Genomic DNA, 24,836 nt, shown 5'->3' with positions numbered 1-24,836 from the left:
GCGCTATATAAATTCAATTGCAATACAATACAGTCTATATAGTCCATTTTATATACTATAAGTGGAGGGTATCTTGCTTTTAAATCTCTTCTGATTAAGCTTCAAGATTTTTTTAAAGTTAAAAAAGAAGGGGGCGGCAATGTTACCGTGCTAATGACTCCTGAGTTTCTTATCCTTTTTGGATGAATGCCCCGACCAAAGACATTTTCAAAAATATATCCTGGCTAGGCAGTGTTGATGTATTCTATCCTGGACTTTGTGGCCCCAAAATCCAGGCCAATATATAATGTTCTGATGTGTCCTTAATATGTGTGTCCGAAGATGTGGATATGGTTAAAGAGAAACCAATTCGGTGGCTTGATTTTGGTAGTCTGTGTCCTTTCAGCTTTACGAAAGCTTTTCAGGCTGCCCCCTTGCCATATGTGAAGTTTCGTTTCGTCTTTTAAAAACCTTAAAAAAATTTGTCAAGATTATCAAGTCTTATAATGATTTAACATTCAATGGATCAACTAGCTCGACTATAAAAATTGAAATAAGAACAAAACATATATTTGTATGGTAAAAGTTTTTATATGTCTGTTTACCATATAAATATCTATTTTTGAATATAATATGTGAAGAGTGATTGTTAATGGTTTAGTCACATTGAAATTGTATTATCCGTAATTAATGTAATCGACCTTGCTCAGGTTTTCTTTTCTCATGCCTGGCCCTGCCTACAGTCCTACTCAGTTAAGGGTCAAATGCTAGTACTCTGATGATGAGGACATTGAGGACAAGGACTCTTCCTTTCAGGAACGTTACCCCTATGGTGACAAAGAAGAAGAAACGCGTTTAGGGAACCTCTGTAAATGTTCCTGTTTCTTTGGTGGCTGACTTGCGTCGTATGATCAATGATTATTACAAATGTTTTCCAGAGGCAAATGCTCCTCCACGCCCTCCGCCTCATCAGCAGACTCCTGTTGATCTAGCAGGACAGAGCACACCTAAATCCAGCAGGGAATTTTTTTTCCCTCCATCAAGTTTCATAACCGAGGATGTTCAGAATGCGGATCAGCAACAGGTAGAATAATGAGAAATCCATACTGACATGGATACTCAGGATTAATATATAGCTCCAATGCCACCATCTCCTATCCCACCTTCTGTGGATTTTCTACCTGCAGACATAGGTGGCTTTCATGACCTATTGGAGCGTACATCCAAGCACTTAGATCTGCCTATGTCGGCTAAACAGACCATGTATTTTCGTTTGACTTCAAGCCAGGCACTCAGCGTTCCATTAGAGCTATTCCCACAGTGGATTATTTTTGGCGGGAAGGTCTCAAACTGATTAAGACACTAGCTTCCGTTCCCGTGGTGATACCAAAGCTGGACAAAAAATAAAAGGCCACTGACAACTCTCACACATGCCTCATTCCTAATCCCAGGCAAGACTCTGTAATCATGCAGGCTGCACAGAGAAGGGCCAAAAACCCTGCATCTCCGTGTTCTGCTCCCCCTGATAAGGAAGGTTGCCGGCTCGACAACATTCGAAAAAGGTTTTCTACTCTGGTGGCTATCTCTATTAGAGCTTCCAATGCCATGCCAATCTTGGGAAGGTATGACCGGCAGATGTGGTTCGACATTTCCTCATTGTTGGAATATTTTCCAGAGGATAAGAGGAAGGAGGCGAAAGATATTTTGTCTGAAGTGGGAAGAGCGTCTGCTGAAATTATAGAGATCGCTTTGGATGTTTCTTCTACTGCCTTTCGCCAGATGGCAGGAACAGCAGTGCTGCGCCGTCATGGTTGGCTAAATGCAACCACCTTCCGTACCGAGGGTCTGGATAGGCCTTTCGATGGAGGTTGTTTATTCGGCAGGCACATAGATGAAGCTCTGTAATCCATAAAAGCTGATAAGGACCCAGCTAAATCCCTAGTCACACTTCAGCAACGCTGCATTCAGTCCTTTCGAGACAGAGTTCGAGAACAATGTACATCCCTGCCGCAATTCCAAACGCAGTTTAAACATTATTCGCAAACCACCTACCAACTGTGCTGTCAATCCTTCAGATCCAATGCTGCGCAGTCCTATTCACGGCCTATAGGACGTAAGAGGCAGCAATCTGCCGGAAGATTGTAATACTTCGACAGAAGACAACGCGTTTCACTAGGCCCCTGCCACTGCAGTCCCATAACAATTCGGTCCAAACGTCTCAAAATTCTTGCAAAAATGGAAGTCCATCTCATCGGTCAAATGGGTGTTAGATATCTTTCAGCATCGTCACACCCTGGAATTAGTTCAGCATCCTCCGGATAACCCACCTCGGAAGTTACCGCTTCGCCATCTACCAGATCTCAAAAAGGAAATAAAATCACTCCTTTCCAAACATGCCATAGAAAGAGAACCCTCCAATTAGCACATTCAAGGGTTTTATTCTCCTTTCTTTCTTGTCAAGAAGAAAACAGGAAAATGGAGCCAGGTCATGGACCTCCAGTTCAGCAAAAATCAGTCTTTCAAGATGCTCTCGCTACAGGAAATACTTCTTCTCATGGAAAAAGGTGATTATCTGTCTTTCCTCGATTTTTTTTTTTTTTTACGCTTATTTCCACATTCCCTTTCACCCCAAGCATCAAAGGTTTCTCAGGTTTGAGGTGGCAGGGGTGCCATTATCAAGTCAGGATGCTTCCCTTCGGTCTAAGATCGGCTCACAGGGTTTTCACCAAACGCATGGCCCCTATATCGACCTTTCTAAGACGTTCAGGTCACCAGGTGTTTACCTACCTGGATGACTGACTAATAAAGGCTCCTATGTTTCAGGTGTCCAGAACTTCCACTCAAGCCTGCCGGGATATTTTCCAATCTTTTGGCCTTCACCTCAACCTAGAAAAAGTATCTTATTCCTTCCAGTTCTCCGACATTCCTGGGGGCATGCCTCGATACGAATCTCGGGCAAAGCCTTTCCTACTCACGTAAGAGTATTACTTCTGCAAGTGATAACACAACTTCTCTCATTAAAAAGGTCAGTTTCTATGAGAAATTTCAAATCCATGCTGGGGTTGATGTCCTCGCGCATCCGGCTGGTTCCCTATTGCCATCTCTATATGCGACCGCTGCAGGAGCAGCTGAATGCGCAATAGATTTAATCAAAACGGTCGTTCAATAACATGATTTATATCTCGACTGTCATGAAAACTGTGATGTCTTGGTGGAGGACCAGGAACAACCTTATCCAAGGCTTCTCCTTCGTTCACACTGTACTTCTGTTAGTGATGACTTTGGATGCATCAATGGAGGGATGGGGGGGGGGCTCACCTCCAGGACTTGCAAGTTAACGGCCAAATGGTCCAAGCAGGAGTCAAAATGCCATATAAATCTCCTAGAGCTCAGGGCGGTGTTCTTGGGGACGGGCAACACTACCACCATGTGCTAACTCCAAAAGCAAAGCGGCACAAGATCTTCGCTACGTACCTCAACAAAAAGTGCACCTTTTACGCAAGCAGAACTTCGCAGCCGGGGTTGTGGGGAGACGCTTTTCTGTTCTCATGGGCAGGGAACTTCACCTATGCTTTCCCTCTATTTCCTCTCATTCCTCGAGTCCTTCAGAAAAAAAAAACCAGAAGCCATGCCAGTTCATTTTCTTTGCCCCCGGGTGGGCCAGGCAATTCTGGTACACCGAGCTGCATCGCATATCAGAGTGTGCATGGATTCTCTTTCCTCCGAGGGAGGACCTTCTCTACTTGGACAACAGCCAAGTGATCCATCCTCAAATGATCTCTCTTCATTTGTCGGCTTGGCTCTTCACTTTGCTAAATTGGGAATTTACCCAAAGACTGCAAAGCAATATTGCAAAACTCTCTAACTCCTTCCACGCTCAGGTTCTACTCTGCAAAGCAGGGCTTTCGCATCGTCCCGTAAAAGTCCACCTTCAGTCAGAATCCAGATATAGACCATATTTGGATCAGTCATCTTTGTGGTCTGTTAGACTCATTAAAGAATTCATGAAGGGTCTCTTCAGGTCCTATCCACCGGTTGAAACTCCACCAGTTCTGTGACAACTAAATGCAGTTCTGTTGCAGTTGATGCAACCTCTATTTGAACTTGTGCACAAATGTGAGTTACAATTTTTTGCCTGGAATGTGGCTTTTCTCTTGGTCATTACGCCAGCTAGGCGTATTATCGAAATCTGAGCATTCACCATAAAATAATCTTATCTCCAGTTTCTGGTTGACCAGATTATACTACGTACTAATCCTTCCTTCATACCCAAAGTATCCTCCATTTATCTCAGTGAACCTATAATTCTGCCTACGTTCTTTCCAAATCTTTCCTCGACGGCAGAGAGGGCTCTCCATTCTCTGTACATCAAACATTGCTTGAAGTTTAATTTGCAAAGAACAAGGACTTTTTGTAAATCCTCTCAATTGCTGATCTCTTTCTTTGCACCCAGGAAGGGACAAGCCTTAACTAGGGCCAGTATTGCTCATTGGGTTACTTCAGCGATTGTCTTCTGTTATGAAAAGGCTGGCAATCCGTTGCCTGCAAAGGTGCAGACTCATTCAACGAGGAAAGTGGCAACTACTTACTTAGCCCTGTTTGCAGGAGCATCTGTACCTGACATTTGCAGGGCAGCAACGTGGGTGAGGATGCACACGTTCACAAAGCATTACTGCCATGATGGTCGAAGGAAGGCAGATATAGCTGTTGGACAGGCTACACTTCGTCGCCTCTTTGCCTAAGGTATCAGGCTATCAGCCTCCTTATTTGATTTTTATACCGATTTGTTATTTCTTACATGCATTGTGTGAACTGTTATGTTTGCATATTATTTCATGGTTTTTCTTCTTGCAATATGGGATTTTTTTTAATATCATGGTGGGATAGTGTACTGCTAACTAGTCGGATTCAAGCATGTGAATCTATAAAAGATACAGTACTGGAGAAAAAACAAGTTACTTACCTGTATGCTCTGGGTACTCCAGTATTGATATATTCTTTTATAGACTCACATGCAACCCTCTCTCCTTTCCGATTAGGCTCACCATTTTTCCTGTGGAGGTATATGGTAATGTTATCAGTACTGCTATTTCTACTGTTACCATGGAACTCCTACTATGACGACGGGGAAAATTCAAGCATGTGAATCTATAAAATAGATCAATACTGGAGAACCACAGATTACAGGTAGGTTACTTGTTTTATCTCTATTACTGCACTTTTAACCTATGTCACCCTTAGGGTAGGCCCTTCAGTTTAGGGGCAGGGAGCCAGATTCTAAGTGTGTGGGTATCCCTGCACGAGCAGTGGTACACCTACAAACCCCGGAAACCATATTCTGGGCTTTGTAAGTGTGGTAAAGCCATTATAAGGTATGTAGTGGACACAGGCAGGTTGAGATGTCCAATTACATAATGGCTGCCCCATACCTGGTCACATTTGGTATCAAACATGTTGGAATCATGCAGCTACACCGATTCCAGTGTTAGTTGCATGATACCATGTACTCTTTAGATGACCCCCAATACTTACCTGTGTAGCCTTACAGGGTCTGCCTGCCCGCCTGTGCTGCTGCTGACCCTAGTCCGTGGTCTGCCCCCTGCTGACAAGCTTCACTCGGGCAGAGGAAGCTGAACAAAGGATTTCCTGCGAAGAAGAGGTGTCCCCAACTCTCCTTTAGAATTAGGTAGGGTGAGGGTGCTTCTGAGCTCTACCAGACTTTAGTGAAGGGCACGTTTGGTGCCCTTCCTGCATAAACCAGTTTGGGCCAGTTCAGGAGCTCTCTGCTCCTGCTAAGGCATGAAGCCACACAAAGGACAGGGGAGTGTCCATCCCCTGTCCAGCTCCTCCCTAGGGAGCTGCCCTGAGCTCCTCCAAGTGGCCCCTTGATTCTGCCATGTTGAATCTTGGCCCCTTGGGAGAATATGACTGGCTAGGACAGCTGAGTAGCGTCCCAGACCCACTCTTATAGGTGGCTCAGCAGAGAAGAGGCCCTTCCCCTTTTTCTGATTACTTAAGGGCTCCCCTGAGAGTGGGTCCTTGGATTCATCCCGTTAACTTCTAGATCCGACTTCCTGTCGTCTGAAGCCTGTCCCAAGACTCTTCTCTTAGTGGACTTGGAACTCTGCTGTTCTTCAAGCCATGACCTACGACAAGACTGCTCTGGTGGGAAGATTCCTGATGCATTTTCCTCCCTGTGCGTGGAGATATCCATGATCACCCTCTTCTACTTTTGGATGTTTTGTTTGTTCTGTCTCTGGCCGAGCAAGGCTTTGTGTTGAACACTATTAAAAGTTATGGTCTATCATTTTTGCCTTTCTATGTTTGCCTAATCAACATGTGTTTTTAAAATATCCAGTTGTGATGTGTTTTTTTGAAGAGTCAAACTTACAGATTTACTCCTATGCCTTCATCATGCCTCAATGGGACCTTAATTGTGTGCCTTCATTCATAATGTGCGTGCTCTTTATGCCCCATCCACAGATGTTCCCTGAGATTCTGGACCATGCTATTACTTCTCCACACTATGCTAGCGATCTACGGTCTTTTTCAGTGCAACCTCCATACACCACCTTTTTCCCTGATAAGTTGGTGCTGCAAACTTGTGCTTCCCTATTGCCAAAAAGGGCTAACAGCCTTTCGTGTTTGTCAGTCCATCATTCTCCCTGTTTTTTCACTCTGCGTGACTTCGTGGAGTGGATCCAAAAAAGCTCTTAGCATTTACATTGAAATTATGAAAGCGCAGGGGTTGGATGCCCAGCTTTTTGTTGGATTTGCCAGTGTTTAAAAAAAAAAAAAAGAGGGAAGGGCAAGATGTAGACCTGTCCTGATGGATTGCCCTGTGCATAAATGCGTTATGCCCTAGTCAAAGAGGAGCATATAGAGGCCTGTTGGGCTCATTCCACAAGAACAAAATCCACCACTAAGGCTTTGGTGAGGTTTGTTCCGGTGTTTGACATCTGCCAGGTTTCTATATGTGCATCTGTCCACACCTTTGCCATGCATTACTTTCTCAATTCTTAAATCTGCAGTGGGCCATTTCACCCTCTCAAATTTGCAAGGGTTCTTTGTGTACTAACGCCCACTCTTCAGACTTCCCAACTTTAGGTACTGCTTTTCCACAGAGGTATACTATGTTGACTATAAATTGTTTCTTAGTTTTACCAGTGCAAGCAAAGGAAAGGCGGGTCAGAAATAGGTATTATCAAGCGAGATTGTCCTTTGTATTAAACTGTATCATGCCTTGGTAAAGAAGGGACTCACCAGAGAGGCTTATTGCTCGTTCCACCAGTTAGAACGTCTCCAAAACAGTTCTAGCTCTGGGTATTACGGTTTTGGACATTTGCCAGGTAGCTGTGGGAGCAGCTGTCCATACTTTCATGAGGTACCACTGCGTAGATTCACAAGTACGCAGGGAGGAACATTTTGCCCCGTTGGTCTGCAGGACTTCTGGAGCATTACCAAAGGTAAGTAACCTTTTCTTTTCATCTGTTCCATCCTGTAATCACTGAATTGAGTTGGGAGGGAAATCAATTTGACTGCACACTTTAATTATCACTGCCTGTCTATAATTAGTACTTGCTTGGATCCTTTCGGATATCCTGAACATTGTCAAAACCTGCCATTTGCTTAATGGAAAGGTATGAAGTGTTTATTCTCAGGGGGCAGTCGTTTACTCTGAAATGTACATACAAAAAAAAAGATAGTTATTCATTTGTTTACTTCTAGGTCTCATGCTGTTGCCTGCGTGAATCAGTTCATAATCAGTAGGACCCAAGCTCTCATGCTGCATGTAGATTCCTTTATTGAAGTAAGTAATATTCACATTTTTGTGACTTTGTGAACATGCATATGAAACACTTAAGGGTAGTTTTACTTTTTGTCTAGCTTTTCCTGTTTTCCCATCTACACAGTTATTTAACTTTTTGATGAGTGTTTAACTTATTTCAAATAATCCTTTTAATAATGCCTAAAGGGGCATTTTCTTTTATGAAGCACTTTAATATGTTTTCCCAAAATATTTTCTTTTATATTTTCAATACAGATAACCTGAATTTAATAATTCAAACGACCAAGGCAACCATATTGCCTACCAACCTTTCCTATCAGTAAATCAATCAATCAAATATTTATAAAGTGAGGCAAATCACCCGTGAGGGTCTCATTGCGCTGGGATTGCCAGCTGCTGCATGGTGATATGTTCATTTGAAAGACGTAGGTCTTGAGTCCTTTCCTGAATTTCTGGAGTGTGAGCTTGGTCCTGAAGTGGCGGGTCTTGGCTGCCAAGTGTGGGAAGGAGTATCTTTTGTTTTTGGCTCCACTGTCTGCGAGGAAGAGGGAGGCTGAATGTAGGAGTCTTTTCGGTTGGTGGAATGTCATGCACTTGTTGATGTATGGTGGTCCTTCGTTGTGCATGTCTTTGTATGCGTGGGTCAGCATCTTGGAATCTGTTCTGGATCGGGAGCCAGTGTAGCTTTTTGAGGTGAGTGTGATCGTGCCGCTGAGTTTGGTATTGTTTGTAGTCTCTTCAGCAGGCGTGTGGTGATTCCCTACGTAGAGTGTGTTCCCGTGGGAAACATCACTTACAACGCAACTTTTACCACGCAATGCTTTTACATCGCAGCTTTTACAACGCAAACCATTACAACGCATTGCGCTGGGGGGCGCTCTAGGATAGGGAATACGTTTAATTTACTGTCCAACACCTTCCCTAGTGTCCACGGGGACTGGAGTTGGAATAGTAAACTAAACTATTCACTATCCAGCACCCCAAAGCGCTATGCGTTGTAATGGTATGCGTTGTAAAACACGCGTTGTAAAAGCATGCGATGTAAAAGCATGCGTTGTAATGTCGTACATCCTGTTCCCGTAGTCCAGCCTGCTGGTGACGAGGGTCTGCTTGATGGTCCTTCTGGTGTCAACTGGGAGCTGCCTGGAGATCTTGCAGAACATGCAAATGGTGTGGAAGCAGGCAGATAAGACTGCGTTTACTTATTTCTTCATGGATAACTTGCTGTCCAGGATTATGGCGAGATTACGGGGGTTGGCTGAGCTCTGCGAGCAACCATGCATGGCGATGGTGAAGTGTTGTTCCCAAAGATGAGGATCCGTCTTTTCTGTGTTTTAACTGAGACAGTAGTCCTTCAACCACTCTGCGACGTTCATCATGCATTGTGGAACTTGGCTTTGGTGGTGGACTTTTTTTAGCAGCGAGAGGATGATCTCATGGGTGTTTTCAGTGTAAGAGATGATGTTGAGTCCGTGGGGTCTCACGGTGTTTGTCGGGAGGAGGGGGTGCATGTAGATGTTGAAGAGCGGTTGGAGGTAAGGGAAGATCCTAACAGGACGCCGCAGATGATTGTCTTGGGTTCCGATGTGAACTGTGGGAGACGGATTTCTCTGGGTTCTTCCAGTGAGGCATGAGACAAAACATTTGAGTATATCTACCTGGATGTTGATGTGGTGGTCTGTTGATCATGAAGTGATGGGAGACTGTGTCTAAAGAGGCCGACAAGCCCAGGAGGATGAGGCTTGCTGTTTGCTTGCGTGGAGAAGTGTGGCTCACTGGTTAGAGGAGGCAGACCTGGAAGCAGAGGTCAGCCCGGGACCAAGGTTCAATTCCCGGCTCGGCGGGGTCTTGAGTCCTAAAATGTCCATGGACTCGACAATTCTCGCTCCGGTGCCTACTCGATTCACAGGTTCACACTCTGCAACTCTGGGCAGTAGCTTGCTTAATCTCCACAACAGCCCCTCGCGGCGGGATGCCTGGCTTTCACCTTGCGGATACCCTGCCGGGGTTATCTCACAGGGGAATACCAGGACGGGTTCCCTAAGCAAGCGCTTAGAAACCGCTCGGTGATTTGCGCTATATAAATTCCTGTACATTTACATTTACATTCTCTGGGGTCGAGGAGGGCCCTGTTGTGATGGGCCCTATTGTGGTCAGTGGCTGTGATCTAGGCTGTCTCAGTGCTGTGATTGGCCAGAAATCCGGATTGAGTGCGGCCCAAGAGGTTATTGTGTTCCATGTGTTCAGTGAGCTTCTGGCTGATTGCTTTCCTGAGAGTTTTTGCTGTGAAGGGGAGCAGAGATGGGCCACTAGTTCCTTGGTTCTGCGGGGTCGCCGGAAAGTTTCTCCAGCAAGGGCCTAACTTCAGCGTGTTTCCAGCCCTCTGGGAAGGAGGCCATGGTGATGGAGGTGTTCAGGACGTTTTTGAGCTTGTTGAAGTTAATGATGGAGATTGTGCCTGGAGTTGTGAGAGTCCAAGTGAGTTTGTGTTAGTGGGTGTGAGGAGGTGGCTGCGGGAGGTTGACTTGTGAAGTTTTCATAGATGGCAGAGATCTTGTTGTGAGAGAAGAACGCTAGTGTGTCGCATAATTCTTGGGAAGTGCTAATGTCTTTATCAGCGACTACAGGGTTGGTGAGCTCCTTCACGATGACAAAGAGCTCCTTGCTACAGATTTGTCTGACTTTTATGCGGTCTGCAAGGGTGTTCTTCTTTGATGCTTTCAGGAGGCGGTGGTACTGGTTGAAAGCTGTCTTGAAAGCGGTGTGGTCTTTTGTATTCGCTAGTGTCGCATAGTTCTTGGTAAGGGCAAATGTCTTTGTCAACGACTACAGGGTTGGAGAGCTCTTTCACGATGACTAAGAGCTCCTTGCTGCAAATTTTTCTGACTTATATGCGGTCTGCTAGGGTGTTCTTCTTTGATGCTTTCAGGAGGTGGTGGTAATGGTTGAATGCTGTCTTCAAAGCTGTGTGGTCTTTTGTATTTTTGCTGATGTGCCATTTCTGTTGTAGTTGATGGCAGTTGCATTTGATGGGGTTCAGCTCATTGGTGAACCAACGGGCTCTTCTGGCGGGTACTTTGGATTTGGCTGGCTTGGTGTGGATGATTGTGTTTGTACATTTTGTGATCCACTGCGAGAAATTCTTCGTGGCCTGTACTAGGTTGAGTCGTGTCTGGAAGGTGGGATTCGAGAGCCTTGTTCCACTGGTCTTCAGATATCTTTTTCCAGTCTCTCTGCATGGTGCTTGGGGGCACAGTGCCAGCAAGATCTATTAGCTAATCCCTAACTTGGGTAGGGCTATCATTTTTCAATTCTAGATATTGATCTGATAGAGACTTCTTGCTGCAAATTACTTACCTTTGGTTTTTCCAGGTATGAGACTCGACCTGGAAATGTTTGCGAGAGCAGTACCCCTGTGTGCCGTCAGGTGGCTCAGAGTGATTTGCTGGCGTTGTTGACGTCTGTTGTGATGTTGCGTCACCTATATAGGGGCCACCCAGACGTGCATAAGTTGGTTCTTTTCTTTCCACGCCAGTTAACAGACTTTTTTCAAAGTTTTGTCTAGAGAATTTTTTCTTGTGTGTCGAGGGATGACCACTAGAGGGATAGGTTTGGCGCCATGTGGTGCCTGTCTCTGCGCGATGTCGGTTATCCACCACCATCTTCTATTCTTATGGTGTCTTGAGCTCGACCATGACTCAGTCGTGCTCGGACTGCCAGGCCATGGCACTGAAGGCCTTGAGGGAGCGATCCATGAAGGTCCTTGCAGCCCGGCAGTCGACCCCATTGAGTACGAATCCTCAGAGGTCCTGGTCCTGATCGAGGAAAAGAAGGTTGCGGGCCCGCTTCAGGAGCCCCAAGTCCTCTTTGTCACACTCAGTCTTTGGGACACTGGGGAAAGATGTATAAGAAGTCCAAATGGATTTAGACTTCATCTCGTCTGTTGTGCGTCGACGAGACTGGTGGGGAGCATCAACGCTCCAGGCACGGTTCTGCGGAATTGTTGGCAGGTCTCCGCACCGCCCCAAATTTCCAGAAGCCAGAACTCCCGCCTCTCACCCCATATTCAGATCCCGCCTCTCACCCCATATTCAGATGATATATATGTGGTGCATGGCCTCACGAAATTCTTAAGCGGGCTGACCTCTCCGGTGCATGTACGGTTGGAGGCTCCATGCCGACTGTTCCAGTGGGATCTTATGGATCCGATTCCGGTTTGGCGCCAGTCGTGCCAATGCGACCTTCCCCGTTTCTAGTCTCGAAGTCGATGATCCCGGCAGCGCTGACTCCATTCTTATACCCGACGACTCAGATCAACATCCGTCGACTCCGGCGCCAACTGAGCCCAGAGGTTCTGCGTTATTGCCTGTTCATTTTGAAGAGGTTTCTGACAAGGGAGAAGAATGGGAGGGGTCTCTAAACCCTTTCGAACACCAATTGGAAGCTCTGTTTGAGGAATTGGACTGATATGAGGAGCTTACAATGGCCAGTGGACTGGAGGACTCTCCAGATGCTGGTACTCTCTCTCTGCATAGTGTGGCTATGGAGGAGGGGGCATCTAATGCTAGGGTGGTGAAGAGGGCAACAGAGGTCCTTGACGTGGAACTGCCTTCTGTGTAGGTCAAGACTGATATCTTGACTGAAGTGCTTCAACTTGGGACTTCCTGATCTGAACCCCTTTTGCCCTTCAATGAGTCACTTACAAATGTCCTTGTAGGCACTTGGTCGAAGCCTAGCACAAGGGTGCCTGTGAACAGGACAATAGCACTCTACCATCACCCTGCACTGAATGATTCAAGTTTCCTTAGCCAACAACCCACCCCTGAGAACTTGGTAGTTCAGGCTTCAACATCCCATGGCGCTTTCCCTTCCGGTTCCCCCAGTCTGGATGCACTTGGAAAGATCTATCCTTCCACTAGCCTTGCATTGTGGTCGGTGAACACTGCATGCCTATTGGGCCGTTTATCGCACACCTTATGGGAAACGGTTGTGCAAATGGTGCCACAGTTTCTGGAGGTGGCATGGACTGTACTCTCCCAAGCAGTGTAAGATGGGAGGGGTGTGGCAAAGTTCACTATCAGGTGAGGTCTGGATATGACTGGGCAGAGCTGTTTCGTCCTCAGTGGCCTTACGGCGCCTCGCTGAAAACATCTGGCTTTTCTGGGAATGTCCAGGGCAATCATATGGACGGGCCCTTCAATGGGATTGGTCTCTTTGGACAGAACGCAGACTCTGCACTGGAGCGCTTCAAGGACTCACAGGCTGTGGCCAGGTCCTTGGGCCTCTTGGTAACACCTCACACCTCCTTTAGCCCCTTTCGTGGCAATAGGCGGGGTTTTAAACATAGTCAGCCATACCCCAGCCACCGTCCTGCACAAACTCCCCAAGTTGTGCAAGGATGCTGTACATTCCGACATTGTGGGATTGGTTGCCAGAAGTCATCAACCATCCACTCCTTGGCAGCTGCAGCCTCCGAGCCTTCCTATTTCAGGTCTGCAAGACCATGCCAGTCCAGTTAGGGGAGAATTCAACATAATTTCCCCCGCTGGCACCCCATAACATCAGATAAATGGGTCTTGCAGATCATTTGGGATGGCTACTCTCTTCTGTCTTTTCCTCCTCCTTTACTGCCAACTCAATAACGTCTGGCGTATCACCATCTGTTATTACTCTGTGAGGTAGTTACAGCTCTCCTGGCCAAGGTGGCTATTTAGAAGGTGCCGATTTCAGAAGTAGGTAGTGGTTATTACTCCCGCTACTTTCTGATACCAAAAAAGAACATAGGTTTACATCCTATTCTTGACCTCTGGACAGTCGATCTCTTCCTCAAAAAGGAAAAATTCAAAATGCTTATTTTGGCTTAGAGCTGGTCTTCCGTAGACCAAGGAGTTTGGCTGGTAGTGTTGGAATTGCAAGACATTATTTTCACATCCCATTCAGCCGGCCCACAGATGTTACCTGCGGGTTAAGGTAGGCCATGGCTCCTTTCAGTTCACTGTGCTACCCTGTGGCCTTATTAGCGCCCCTACTGTGTTCACCAAGGTGATGGCTGTGGTTGCAGCTCATTTGCGCAAGTTAGGGGTTACAGTCTTCCCCTACCTAGACGACTGGCTGAAGGCATCCTCGCCCTAGACTGTCGCCTCCCACCTCCATACTTTAGTGAACCTCCCGCATTTGCTGGCATTATAAACTAACCAAAGACACACCCGACTCCTTCTCAGAGACTACCTTCCATCAGAGCTGTTATGGACACACTGCAGTTTTGGGCTTATCTTCCTGTGCAGCGAGTCCAGGATATTCAGGTTATGATACCTATGTTTCAGCCTTTATCTTGGATTTCGTTTAGAATGACTCTGAGACTGCTGGGACTCATGGCTGTAGGAAAGTATGATCTTTCTGGCATATATACCCCCACATTTTTCCTGGTGTCAGTGTGTTTTGACTGTAGTTCACTGGGATCCTGCTAACCAGAACCCCAGTGGCAGTGCTCTCTCTCTACATTTACTGGGAAGTACTTTGTCACCCCTCAATTGGCATACTGGGTTCTGTAGTAGGGGATCTCTGTGTATAGTAATAATCTAGTGAATAGTCCTGCCCATATGCGGCGACCCCGGAGCAATCAAATATAATCTCTTAAGCTGTCTCCTTTGCAGTCCTGCATAGACACTTAATAGAAAATCAAAGACAAATAATGCAGCCTATAATTACAAGGCTACACTGGCCAGTACTTCAACTCAAAGTGAAAAGAATGGCCAAATAAAATCAATATTTACACAACTTGCCAGGTTTCACCCATAGAGAAACTTACCTTCACCAAAATCCTTGAAATGATAAGAGATGAAAGGCTGGACAGACAAGCCCCCATAGGCTGTCATTATGTGTCTGGAAAAGGGATACCGTGCCTTTAAGGAACTCTCCAGAGACCCTCGGTATCCCAGGATGCACAGCCAAAGTCCTTGTAGTGTAGCAGGACCCTGTAGCATGAGCTCTCCCTTTTGGTGAAACACTCAAAACACTGGAAAAGTGCTAAAAATTAGCACTTTTCCAGTGTTTTGAGTGTTTCACTCGACGTCTAGGGTCTTCCTCTTCCTTTTGCTGTGTTTTTAACCAGTTTTAATACGTCTTTTTGTCGAAAATGCCAGCTTTATTCGATAAGTGCCCTGAGTGTAGTAGGAAGAAGGCTAAATCTGACCCTCACAGAGTATGTATACTCGGTCTCCCTTCCACCCATGTCCCTGACTCCTGTGATATCTGTCACTCTTTCTCCAGGAGGACCCTGCGTGACAGGGATAAGATTAGTCTCCAAGGCCTGGAGCAGAGGAGACAGGAAGAACCAGGTGGGACTTCTGGGCATGGAGAGACTCAGTCATTTTCTTCTGCCCGTGCTTCGGCCTCTGGGGGGCTCCCCAGTCAAGAAAAGGCACAGATCCCGGTCGACGTCCATAGCTTCGACGTCTGCGTCGAGAGGTATGACCACCATCTTCTCCCCGTCGACCCAGGGCTCTGGGTCCAAGCGGCGTCGCCGCTCTACATAGAGGGACAGGATGTCGAGACCTCGGACAAGGTCGACATCGAGGACTTCACCGGCGTCGACACACCATCGACGTCGAGATGAGTCCAGGAGGCGACGACGTTCGCTGTCGAGGCTGTACCGCCGTTCGCCGCAAACACGACGGTCGATGTCGAGAAGAGACAAGTCGGCGTCGAGGAGTGCGTCGACGTCTAGAAGATCGACATCGAGAAGTAGGAAGTCTAAGAGGTCGACGTCGATAAAGGCAAAATCGACGGCGAGGAGACGTTCAAGGACCAGGACAGTGTCCCCTGCCTCGGTGGTCAGTCTGTCGTCTTCATCGGCGAGCTCCCGGTCGCGGCGGCGCCGGCGCTCGGCCAAAAAGAGGTCTGCCTCCAGAAGATCTTCTTCGAGGCCTGCTCAGAAGAAGAGGAGAGTGATGAGGTCTTCGGAATCGGAGTATTCACGAACCTACTCACCTTCTAGGCCCAGGACGCCTCCACCTCCACCGCTGCCTCCAAGGATGCCTCCTCCGCAGCTTCCTCCTCCTCCAGCAACAATTCCTCCTCCGCCTCCGCCGCCTCCTACACCGCCCCTACCTCCTCTTCTGCTGATTCCTCCGCTTCCGCCTCCTCTAAGACCGGTGGCTCCAGCGAGGCCCAGGAGATCTAGATCAAGGTTTAGAGGAAGGGATCGCACTCGCAGTAGACACCGCTCCTCCACAAGGTCCCGTCACTGCCATTGGAGAGACAGGTCGCTGTCCCGTTACATGGGCTCCTCGAGTGACCGGAGGTATTCTCCAACATTATCGGATTCCTCTCCGACGAGAGTGTCACCTGTGGACAACATTTACTTTTCGGGAGGTGCTGTTGAGGGGGGCAGCGAAGTTAGGGATCACATTGACGGTACCCACACCATCTACCTCTGTGATGTTTGAGACTTTCCACAAAAGGCATCTCTCTCACCCGTTGTTGCCCTTGGTACCAGGACTGGAGGAACCGGCCATGGAGCTGTTTCTGACCCCGGCTTCGGTGAAGTCTGCTCCATTTCGGCTGTAAGTACAGGCCCCCAGATTCTGATCCGGCGTTCTTGAGGTCAGATCCTGTACTAGATTCTGTGATTGTGACACCAGCTAAGAAGCAGCATGCTACTGCCCCGTCTTCTACGGTGCCTCCGGACAATGAGAGCCGTCGGATGGATTCAGCCGGACGTAAGGTTTCCAGTACGGCTGCCACATCAATAAAAGCCCCTCGGGTGTTCACAAAAGTGATGGCAGTGGTTGTAGCTCATCTGCGCAGATCAGGGGTTTCAGTCTTCCCCTATCTCGAAGACTAGCTGTTGAAGGCGGGCTAGCCCCAGGCAGTTGTCTCCCACCTCCAGACTACGGCCGACCTCCTGTATTCGCCGGGGTTCTCCATCAATGTGCCAAAGTCGCACCTGATTCCCTCTCAGAAGCTCCTTTTCATCGGAGCGGTTCTGGACTCGGCACAGTTTTGGGTTTATCCTCCCGAGCAGCGAGTCCGGGACATTCAGGCTATGATTCCGATCTTTAAGCCTCTGTCCCGGGTTTCGGTCAGGATGACTCTTCGACTACTGGGTCTGAAGGCCTCCTGCATCCTGCTGGTGGATCATGCCAGATGGCATATGCGGGCTCTGCAGTGGGACCTGAAGTTCCAGTGGGCACAGCACCAAGGCAACCTGTCCAGATCTCGGAAGGCACTGCAAGACAATTACAGTTGTGACTCACAAATCGCGATTGGGTCAATGGCAGATCCCTCTCCCTTTCCCAACCAGAATATACAGTGGTGACAGACGCGTCCCTTCTGGGATGGGGCGGCCACATGGGGGAGGCGGATCTCAGAGGCCTCTAGTCTCCGGCGGAGTCCAAGCTCCACATCAACCTTCTGGAGCTTCAGGCATTCCTTCCTTCTGTCTTTGGGGAGGGTAGTGCAAGTGTTCACAGACAACACCACCGCCATGTGGTACTGCAACAAACAGGGTGGGTTGGGGTCGTGGACCCTTTGCCAAGAGGCTCAGCGCCTTTGGGCTTGGCTGGAACATCAGGGCATGTCCCTGGAGGTTCGACACCTGGCAGGTTCCTTGAGCGCCAGTGCGGACGAACTCAGCCGCCGGTGCATGATGGATCACAAATGGCGTCTGCACTCGGACGTGGCGCAAGGTCTCTTTCAGCAATGGGGAGAGCCTTGGTTAGATCTGTTCGCACTGAAGAGAACGCGCAATGTCATCACTTCTGCGCGTTGGAATTTCAAAGGCGGCACTTACTCGGCAATGCTTTTCGTCACGAGAGGAGTTAGTTGCGGTCTGTTGTACGCCTTTCCGCCTATACCACTTTTGCCCAGAGTGCTGAAGAAGATCAGGCACGACTGGGCCCAAGTCATCCTTGTGGCTACGGACTGGGCTCGAAGAGTATGGTATCCCAAGCCACTCAGATGAGCATCGATCCCCCGATCCGTCTGCCTCTTCGGGAGGATCTTCTGTTCCAGCAGCAGGGGGCGGTTCTCCACCCAAACCTGCCCAGTCTTCACCTTCTTGCGTGGAGTTTGAGCGGCGGCAGTTGATGTCTTTCGACCTGCCTCCTGAAGTCTGTAATGTTATCTTGGCGGCCCTCCACTAAGACGGTATAAGCCTGCAGGTGGAATACGTTTGTGGCATGGTGCACAGCAAAGACTGTGGATCCCCTTTCCGCTCCTCTTTCGGAGGTCCTCCTTTTTCTTCTCTTTGGCCCAGCAGGGCACTGTCAAAGGCTATCTCTCGTCCATTTCCGCCTTTCTAAGGCTTCCAGATCAGCCTTCCCTTTTCAAGTCCCCCTTTGTAAATAAGTTCTTGAAAGGCGCACATGTTTCCTCCTGTTCCTTTCGTGATGCCTCAGTGGGACTTGAACCTGTTCTTACTTTTCTGAGGTGTGCTTCCTTTGAGCCACTTCACAATTGTCTCCTCACTCTAAAGACTTCTTTCCTGGTTGCCATCACCTCTGCCAGAAGGGTGAGTGAGCTCCAGGCTCTCTTCTAAGCCTCCTTTTCTCTTTGTCCATCCGGATAAAGTTGTTCTAAGGACTCGTCCTTCTTTTCTACCAAAGGTTGTCCCTGCCTTTCACATCGGGCAGACTATCACTTTGCCCACCTTCTTTCCGCCTCCGCATCCCTCAAAAGAGGAATAGGAGCTCCCCCATCTGGACCCAAAACGTGCACTCTCTTTCTATGTGGACCGCACACAACAGTTCCGGGTGGATGACCAGCTCTTTGTTGGCTATGTGGGTGCAAAGAAAGGTCGGGCTGTGCACAAGCGGACCATCTCTCGGTGGGTCGTTCTGTGCATAAAGGCTTGTTACTCCTTGGCTAAAAAGGTGCCTCCGGTGGGGTTGCGTGCCCATTCTACCAGTGCGACGGCAGCCACTACTGCCTTGGGATGCTGCATTCCCTTGCAGGACATCTGTCAGGCAGCTACGTGGGCCTCGTTGCACACGTTTACCAAGCATTACTGCCTGGACAGCCAAGTCTGGAGAGACTGTTTTTTGGGCCGTTCTGTTCTCCAGGACTTTCTGGTGTGATCTTGGTTCGCAGACCCACCCCCGGGGTTTGTATTGCTGGGGTATCTATTCTAAGATAAGGAATCTAACACTACGTTGTTACTTTCAGATGCACAAGTTACTTACCTTCGATAACAATATAATATCTGTAAGAAACATTAGTAATGATAGATTCCTTACCGCCCCACCCATCCTCCCCGTTCTGCGAACTGATTTCTAGGGTTAAGGTCTTCCCTTTCAGGACCCTAGCACCATGGCACAAGTGGTTAGTTTCTTGCATGGGTCTCTGTTCCTGGCACGACAAGTCGTGTACAGAACTGACGTCAGCGCGCACGGGCACGTCTAAGCAGCTCAGGCAGTGTCATCCTGGCGCCAACGACGCAGGCGAAGCTGCACGACGACGCCTACCGACGCGCAGGGGTACTGCTGACGAAAAATCTTTCCTGATCCAGTCTTGATGCCTGGGGGGTAATTGTAAGGTAAGGAAACTATAGCTGGTAATGTTTCTTACAGATATATCGTTACCGAAGGTATGTAACTTGTGCATTAAGAGCAGTTTTGAAACTCTCAGTCAGATAAAACAACCAGTTGTATGCAATTCTGTAGGGACCAAGACCCAAAGCTAATTGAATTCGTAAAAGATGTAGGATGTCTGCAAAGAAACTCAATTCTTTCTGCATACTACTCTTAAATTGTGTATTACTGTATTTCCTATAATGTTTCAATCCAGTTAGCAATTGAGCGTAAAGCGAAATTGTTGGATCCTCATAGTGAGGGCAGTGACTAGAGGGAAGGGAGATGCTGTATGTCTGCCCCCAGGTATTCCAGTGCTTGTTTCTGAGAAAGTGGTTAATTAGATCTTCTAGCTAGGACTCTGTTGTTGCTGTCACTGACCTCAGCCAGGTCCATAAGTTGATCATTGTTGTGCCTGGATATTTCCTTCATACCAAAAGCGTAATTATTTACTCTGGAGACCCTGACCTTCAGATCTGTAGTTTGTGCAGACTTCCGATACTTAGAACTGATCATTCCCCACCTTAATATTATCATCAGGTGCCACACTGGATCCAGATAACTTTGTCCGCAGTGCTTCCCTGTGCCGGCAAGTGGCTCTGTGCTCATTCTGTACCGCCCCAGAAGTGGCAAAGTGGATCTGCATACAAGCTCCACCTCTGCACTGACATCCGTTACTTTCTGTGCCATTAACCCGTTTGATGCGTTCGTCAGCCAAAGACCATCGCGAGCACTACCTCCGTAGTGCTGCGCATGTCTGTTGGCAGACGCGGCCCCGCCCAATCCGCTAAATCGCCGCACCGCAGCGAAATTGCTGCCACGGTTAAGGGGTTAAACACGGATCTGGATCTCCACTCCCATATTTGACAGTTTTCTGGCGACTTCAGTGAAAATCTTTATTTCTGCCATAAGCCATAAAAGAACAATAAAAAGTTGTATAAAACAAAATCAAATAAGCATACACCAAAAGGAATGATAAAACCTGTTTAAATCGGACGTGCATCATACAATATTCATAAACTCAATAAAATGAATCTCAAAAGTAAACAAATACAATCTTGGTTCATAAATGCTCATGGTTCTGGTGCTTAGGGGAAAACAAAATCTGTAAGGACTCCCTCTGCTTTAATTATGTACAGATGCAGTACTGGACCACATCATCTCAAAGTGCTAGTGCATGAGGGGGAACAGAGGCACTGGGAGCACCCTGTGCTGTTGTGATGTCGGGCCCAGCATTAAGCTTGTACATCATGTGCCCAGTTCTCTCATTGTCAAAAAGTAACGAGAGACCGCAAAAATAATGTTTTGTCTTGTGTCCTATCTTAAAATGAGAAGAGTCTCAACAAGTTGTTTTGAACCCCTAAAATTCGGCATACCAGGAGTATCAATTTTTTCATCCACTTCACATAGGCAGGATAGAAGAACAGGGCATGCTCCACAGTTTCCTTACTGACTCCAGAGGAGGGACATGCCCAGCTGTCCTGCTCATTTGGCCGTCCCCTGCATGAGGTGAAGATGACCAGGGGAAGGGTGCCGTAACGAAACTGGCGATAATTTCCTAGCCACTGCAGGTTTAATCTAGTCAAGGAACAACTCCACCTTAAACTCATCCTTCACCAGAAGGAAAGCTTTGGCATTGGGGGCAAATGAGGGTTTCAACTGCATTAGGTTCATTATGTGCTAGCCATACTTGGCTTTGATGGTGTTCTTACTAATAGACCCATCTCTCATCTAATTATCCCACAAAATCCCATTGCCCAACTTTTTCAGTGTCTCTCTGATGTATCTAATAATTGCGATTTTTGACAGAGCCAGGCAGACCTAAAATTTCTTCCAGCTCCTGGCGGTATGATAAAAACTCTGGAGTAGCCCAGAGCCTCCTCCAATAGAGGATTGGTCTCATTTCCTATCCCTCCTTAGCTCGACTGAATGCCCATATCTAGCTTGAGTAGAAGAAAAGGAGTACTGACAGGGAGGCCTACCAGCTGATGCAGAAGTGCGTTTCCGAGTAAGGGCAGCTGCATCCTTGTGGCCCCAGAGCTTCACCCCGTAAATGGCAGCCCTTATGGCCTCTTTACACATTTGCAGTGCTGTTGAAATTGTACAAAATTTGGAGCTTCTCTGCACTTTTAGCACCGCCCCCCGCACCCTGCAGTATGTTGATCGAGTTTAAGTCTGCACCAATCAATATGGCAACACCAGTCCAGTTGCTCAGTAAGGATCAATCCTAAGTACCTCCCTCTTCCCAGAACCACCGTCTTTCAGAAAAACATTTGGAGGCGGAAGACCTGGTTCAGAGTGCTGGTGCTGTTCCTCCTTTCTGGTGAAGAATTGGCTTGGTAGTTTGGTCTGCCCTGTTCCCATGATGCACTTGGCCAGGGACAGACTAATTTGCATATAGCCAGGTTCGGAGCTGGGATGGGGCAGTGAGCTAAATAACGGTGATGGATCAAGCCCTGATCTTTGGACTGGGTAAGAGTGGTCTGCTTAATTCAGTCAGCCATGCACTGCTCCTGGGTAGATTGGCCAGGTTTGGAATAGGAGAGCAAGCCCTCAAATGGTTAACGGCCTACTTGTCGGGGAGGAAGCAGAGGATCCAGCTGGCAGATCAGGTCTCTGATGTGGGTACCTTAGCCTGTGGAGTCCCGCAGGGCTCTGCGCTTTCTCCACTCTTATTTAATCTTTATCTACAGCCATTGATAGAGTCCCTGGCTAATATGAACTGTAAAGTTTTTAATTACGCCGATGATACTCAGCTGCTGCTGAGTATCGACAACACACTTTCGGCTCAGTCCAAGGCCCAAAACATTTTACGTTTTACAGTAAATTGGATGTCGTCCAACCTTTTGAAAATTAATCCAGACAAAACGGAGGTTCTACTAGTTTCAACCTCCGCCTCCCCTTGGAGTGATTTGTTTTGGCCACAAGAACTTGGACCTTCTCCAAAACCGTGCCCTAGTGTCAAGAGCCTTGGTATGAAAATTGATCAGGAACTCTCGATGACTAACCAAGTGTCCGCTGTAGTCGGTTCTTGTACCAATCTGATCAGACAACTGCGTAAGCTCGTCCCCCTACTCTCAAGGAACATGCTTAAAACCATTGTCTCAGCCACAATAGTGTCTAGAATTGACTACGGCAATGCGTTATACCTTGGCCTCCCAAAAAACTCCATCAACCGTCTTCAGGTTACTCTGAATGACGCGGCGCGTTTGATATTCGGAGTGCCGAGGCGGACTCATGCCTCCCCTTTGCTCTATAGGCTACACTGGCTGCCTATGGTACAAAGAGTCGCATTCAAGAGTATGTGTATCTGCCACAAAGCAATCCACGGACAGGCGCCAGCCTATATAAAAGACAGGCTAGAAATATACGAACCTAAGCGCGCCTTGCGATCATCCGGTTCTTTTTTGCTATCCTGCCCACGCTTTAAGCTGGCAACAAAAGGAGGCAGATCCTTTTCAGTTCAGGCTCCGACCATCTGGAACAAGCTACCGGAGGCGCTTCGTAGGGAACCCAACCTTCTCCACTTTAGGAAGTCCCTGAAGACTTTACTCTTCAAAGACGCATTTACACCTCAGTAGTCGGCCACTAGTTTCAGACACTCTTATACTTTCATCTTGTTTCTTGTTGCTGTATTTGTCAGAAGCGCTTTGAGACCTGTCGGTGAGCTGGCGCGATACAAAACTCAGTTACAAATTACAAATTTACACTCTGTTCATCACCACCCCCTTTTCTGAATCATTTTGTCCACCATAAGCGTGGAAGGGTATACTCAGACATGAGTCCCTTGCTCACTGCTCCATCAGGATTCAAGCAAGCCGGGCCGACGACGCCTGGAATGGCAGAAACCGGTCCCCGGAAGCTTGTCTCCTTTCTGGTGAAGAATTGGCTTGGTAGTTTGGTCTGCCCTGTTCCCATGATGCACTGGGCCAGGGACAGACTAATTTGCATATAGCCAGGTTCTGAGCTGGGATGGGGCAGTGAGCTAAATAACGGTGATGGATCAAGCCCTGATCTTTGGACTGGGTAAGAGTGGTCTGCTTAATTCAGACACTCTGTTCATCACCACCCCCTTTTCTGAATCGGTGCTGTTCCTACAGCCAGCCTGTAGAGGAGTGAGCACTTCCTCTGCAGCTAACCATTCTTGTAATCTGCCTACAAGGCTTCTTCTGAATAGCTTCTAAGAACAATCAATGAGGCTTATGGGCCTATAATTAGATAGAAGTGATGAACAGCCTTTTTTGTGTAAGGGAACAATTTCTGCCCCCAGCCATGGTAGCTCCCTTCAAAATGGCATTAAAAAGAACTGTAAAATAAGGACCCCAAACTTCCATCTCGCAGCGGTAAAGGTCACCCGGAATTTTATCGGGACTTCTTGAGGCGTAATGCTAGGAGGTTCCTCTCGATCATGCACCGGTCTCATGTCCGCTGAAGTATCAAAGCTAAAAGCTACCAGAGGGGAACTAGCTTTTTCAATTAGACTATAGGCTAGAAAAGCGTGTGACCCAATCAGCAGCAGGGACATTGGTCACCGCAATACCGAATCCCTCTACAGAACCTTTTGACACCAGATTCCAAAATGACCGATAGTCTACCTTTCGCGCAGCTTCTAAAAGTCCTTCCCACTCCATGGCCTTCCACTCTGTTTTAGCTTAGCATACAGCCCTTTGTTATGCAACCCTCATAGTTTTAATCTCATTCCTGTCTTGTTATTTGATGGTTTACATCAAAGCAATCCCGGCCTGCCTGCAGGAATGGTTCGACTATGCTGGGGGAGACTGCCTCTTTGCAGTCTTTTTGGATTCCACAAAGAAGATTCTGTGGCGCTCATTAAACATTCTAGTGTGCTCTATGCTCATCTTCTCCTGTTTGACACTGCAGTCTAGAGACACTGCCATGTATAGTAGGTCTTACAGGTGCTCTCCTATGATTTTGGAGACTGCCCCGATCAGTTCCTCCGAGTGAGCCATATGACACCATTTCACTCTGCACATGTTATTAGTTGACCTCAGTCTACTATCAAAAGGATCAGGGGGCCAGCTGCCATGCCACAGAGTGGGAGAGCTATGATACTAGAACGTGTTTTGTGATCCCGGTCCTGTCTTTTGGGGATGCGGGTGGGGGATCGCGGGAGTTCAAAGTATGTTTGCTGTCCCTGTCAGGTGTAGTTCTGCTGTTACAGGCTCGTAAACCCTGGTTCAATGTTAAGGCAGTTATTCGAAGGGGGAGAGGTCATTTTTTGATTCGAGAGATTACTACTTTGGGGATGGACCATGCACCGTCTTCCTCCTTAAGTCAGGGTCGTTGAGTTATCCTCTATGGGTTCAAATTGACAATTAAAATACCCTCCCACTAGTTTCCAAACTCCAGACGGGGAAGATGCCAGGTGTAAACTTAACAACTATAACGTCAAACTTTTTTTGTGTCACAGATCTGAGGTACACATAAATGTACTTGGCAAATTGGGCAAAGGTCAGGGAGATACACCTGTTGTCCGT

At 47.6% G+C, this 24,836-nt stretch overlaps 1 protein-coding gene across 2 annotated transcripts in view; it reads left to right on the top strand.

Moving 5' to 3' along the window:
• Positions 1-24,836, top strand: part of TNPO1 (transportin 1) — a 1,741,771-nt gene that overhangs the window by 622,557 nt on the left and 1,094,378 nt on the right. For both annotated transcript variants that reach the window (XR_013607056.1, XM_078675276.1), the window contains exon 6: positions 7,708-7,789. Coding sequence is in view for 1 of the 2 variants with exons in the window: in XM_078675276.1 (XP_078531402.1) it covers positions 7,708-7,789 (82 nt within the window). In the remaining variant the exon portion in view is untranslated. The remainder of the gene's footprint in view (positions 1-7,707; positions 7,790-24,836) is intronic.

The sequence above is a fragment of the Lissotriton helveticus genome, chromosome 2_1, assembly GCF_964261635.1.
Source record: "Lissotriton helveticus chromosome 2_1, aLisHel1.1, whole genome shotgun sequence".
NCBI classification, from domain to species: Eukaryota; Metazoa; Chordata; class Amphibia; order Caudata; family Salamandridae; genus Lissotriton; species Lissotriton helveticus.
Note: the sequence above shows the minus strand (reverse complement) of the source record. Positions and strands in the feature narration are given on the sequence as shown.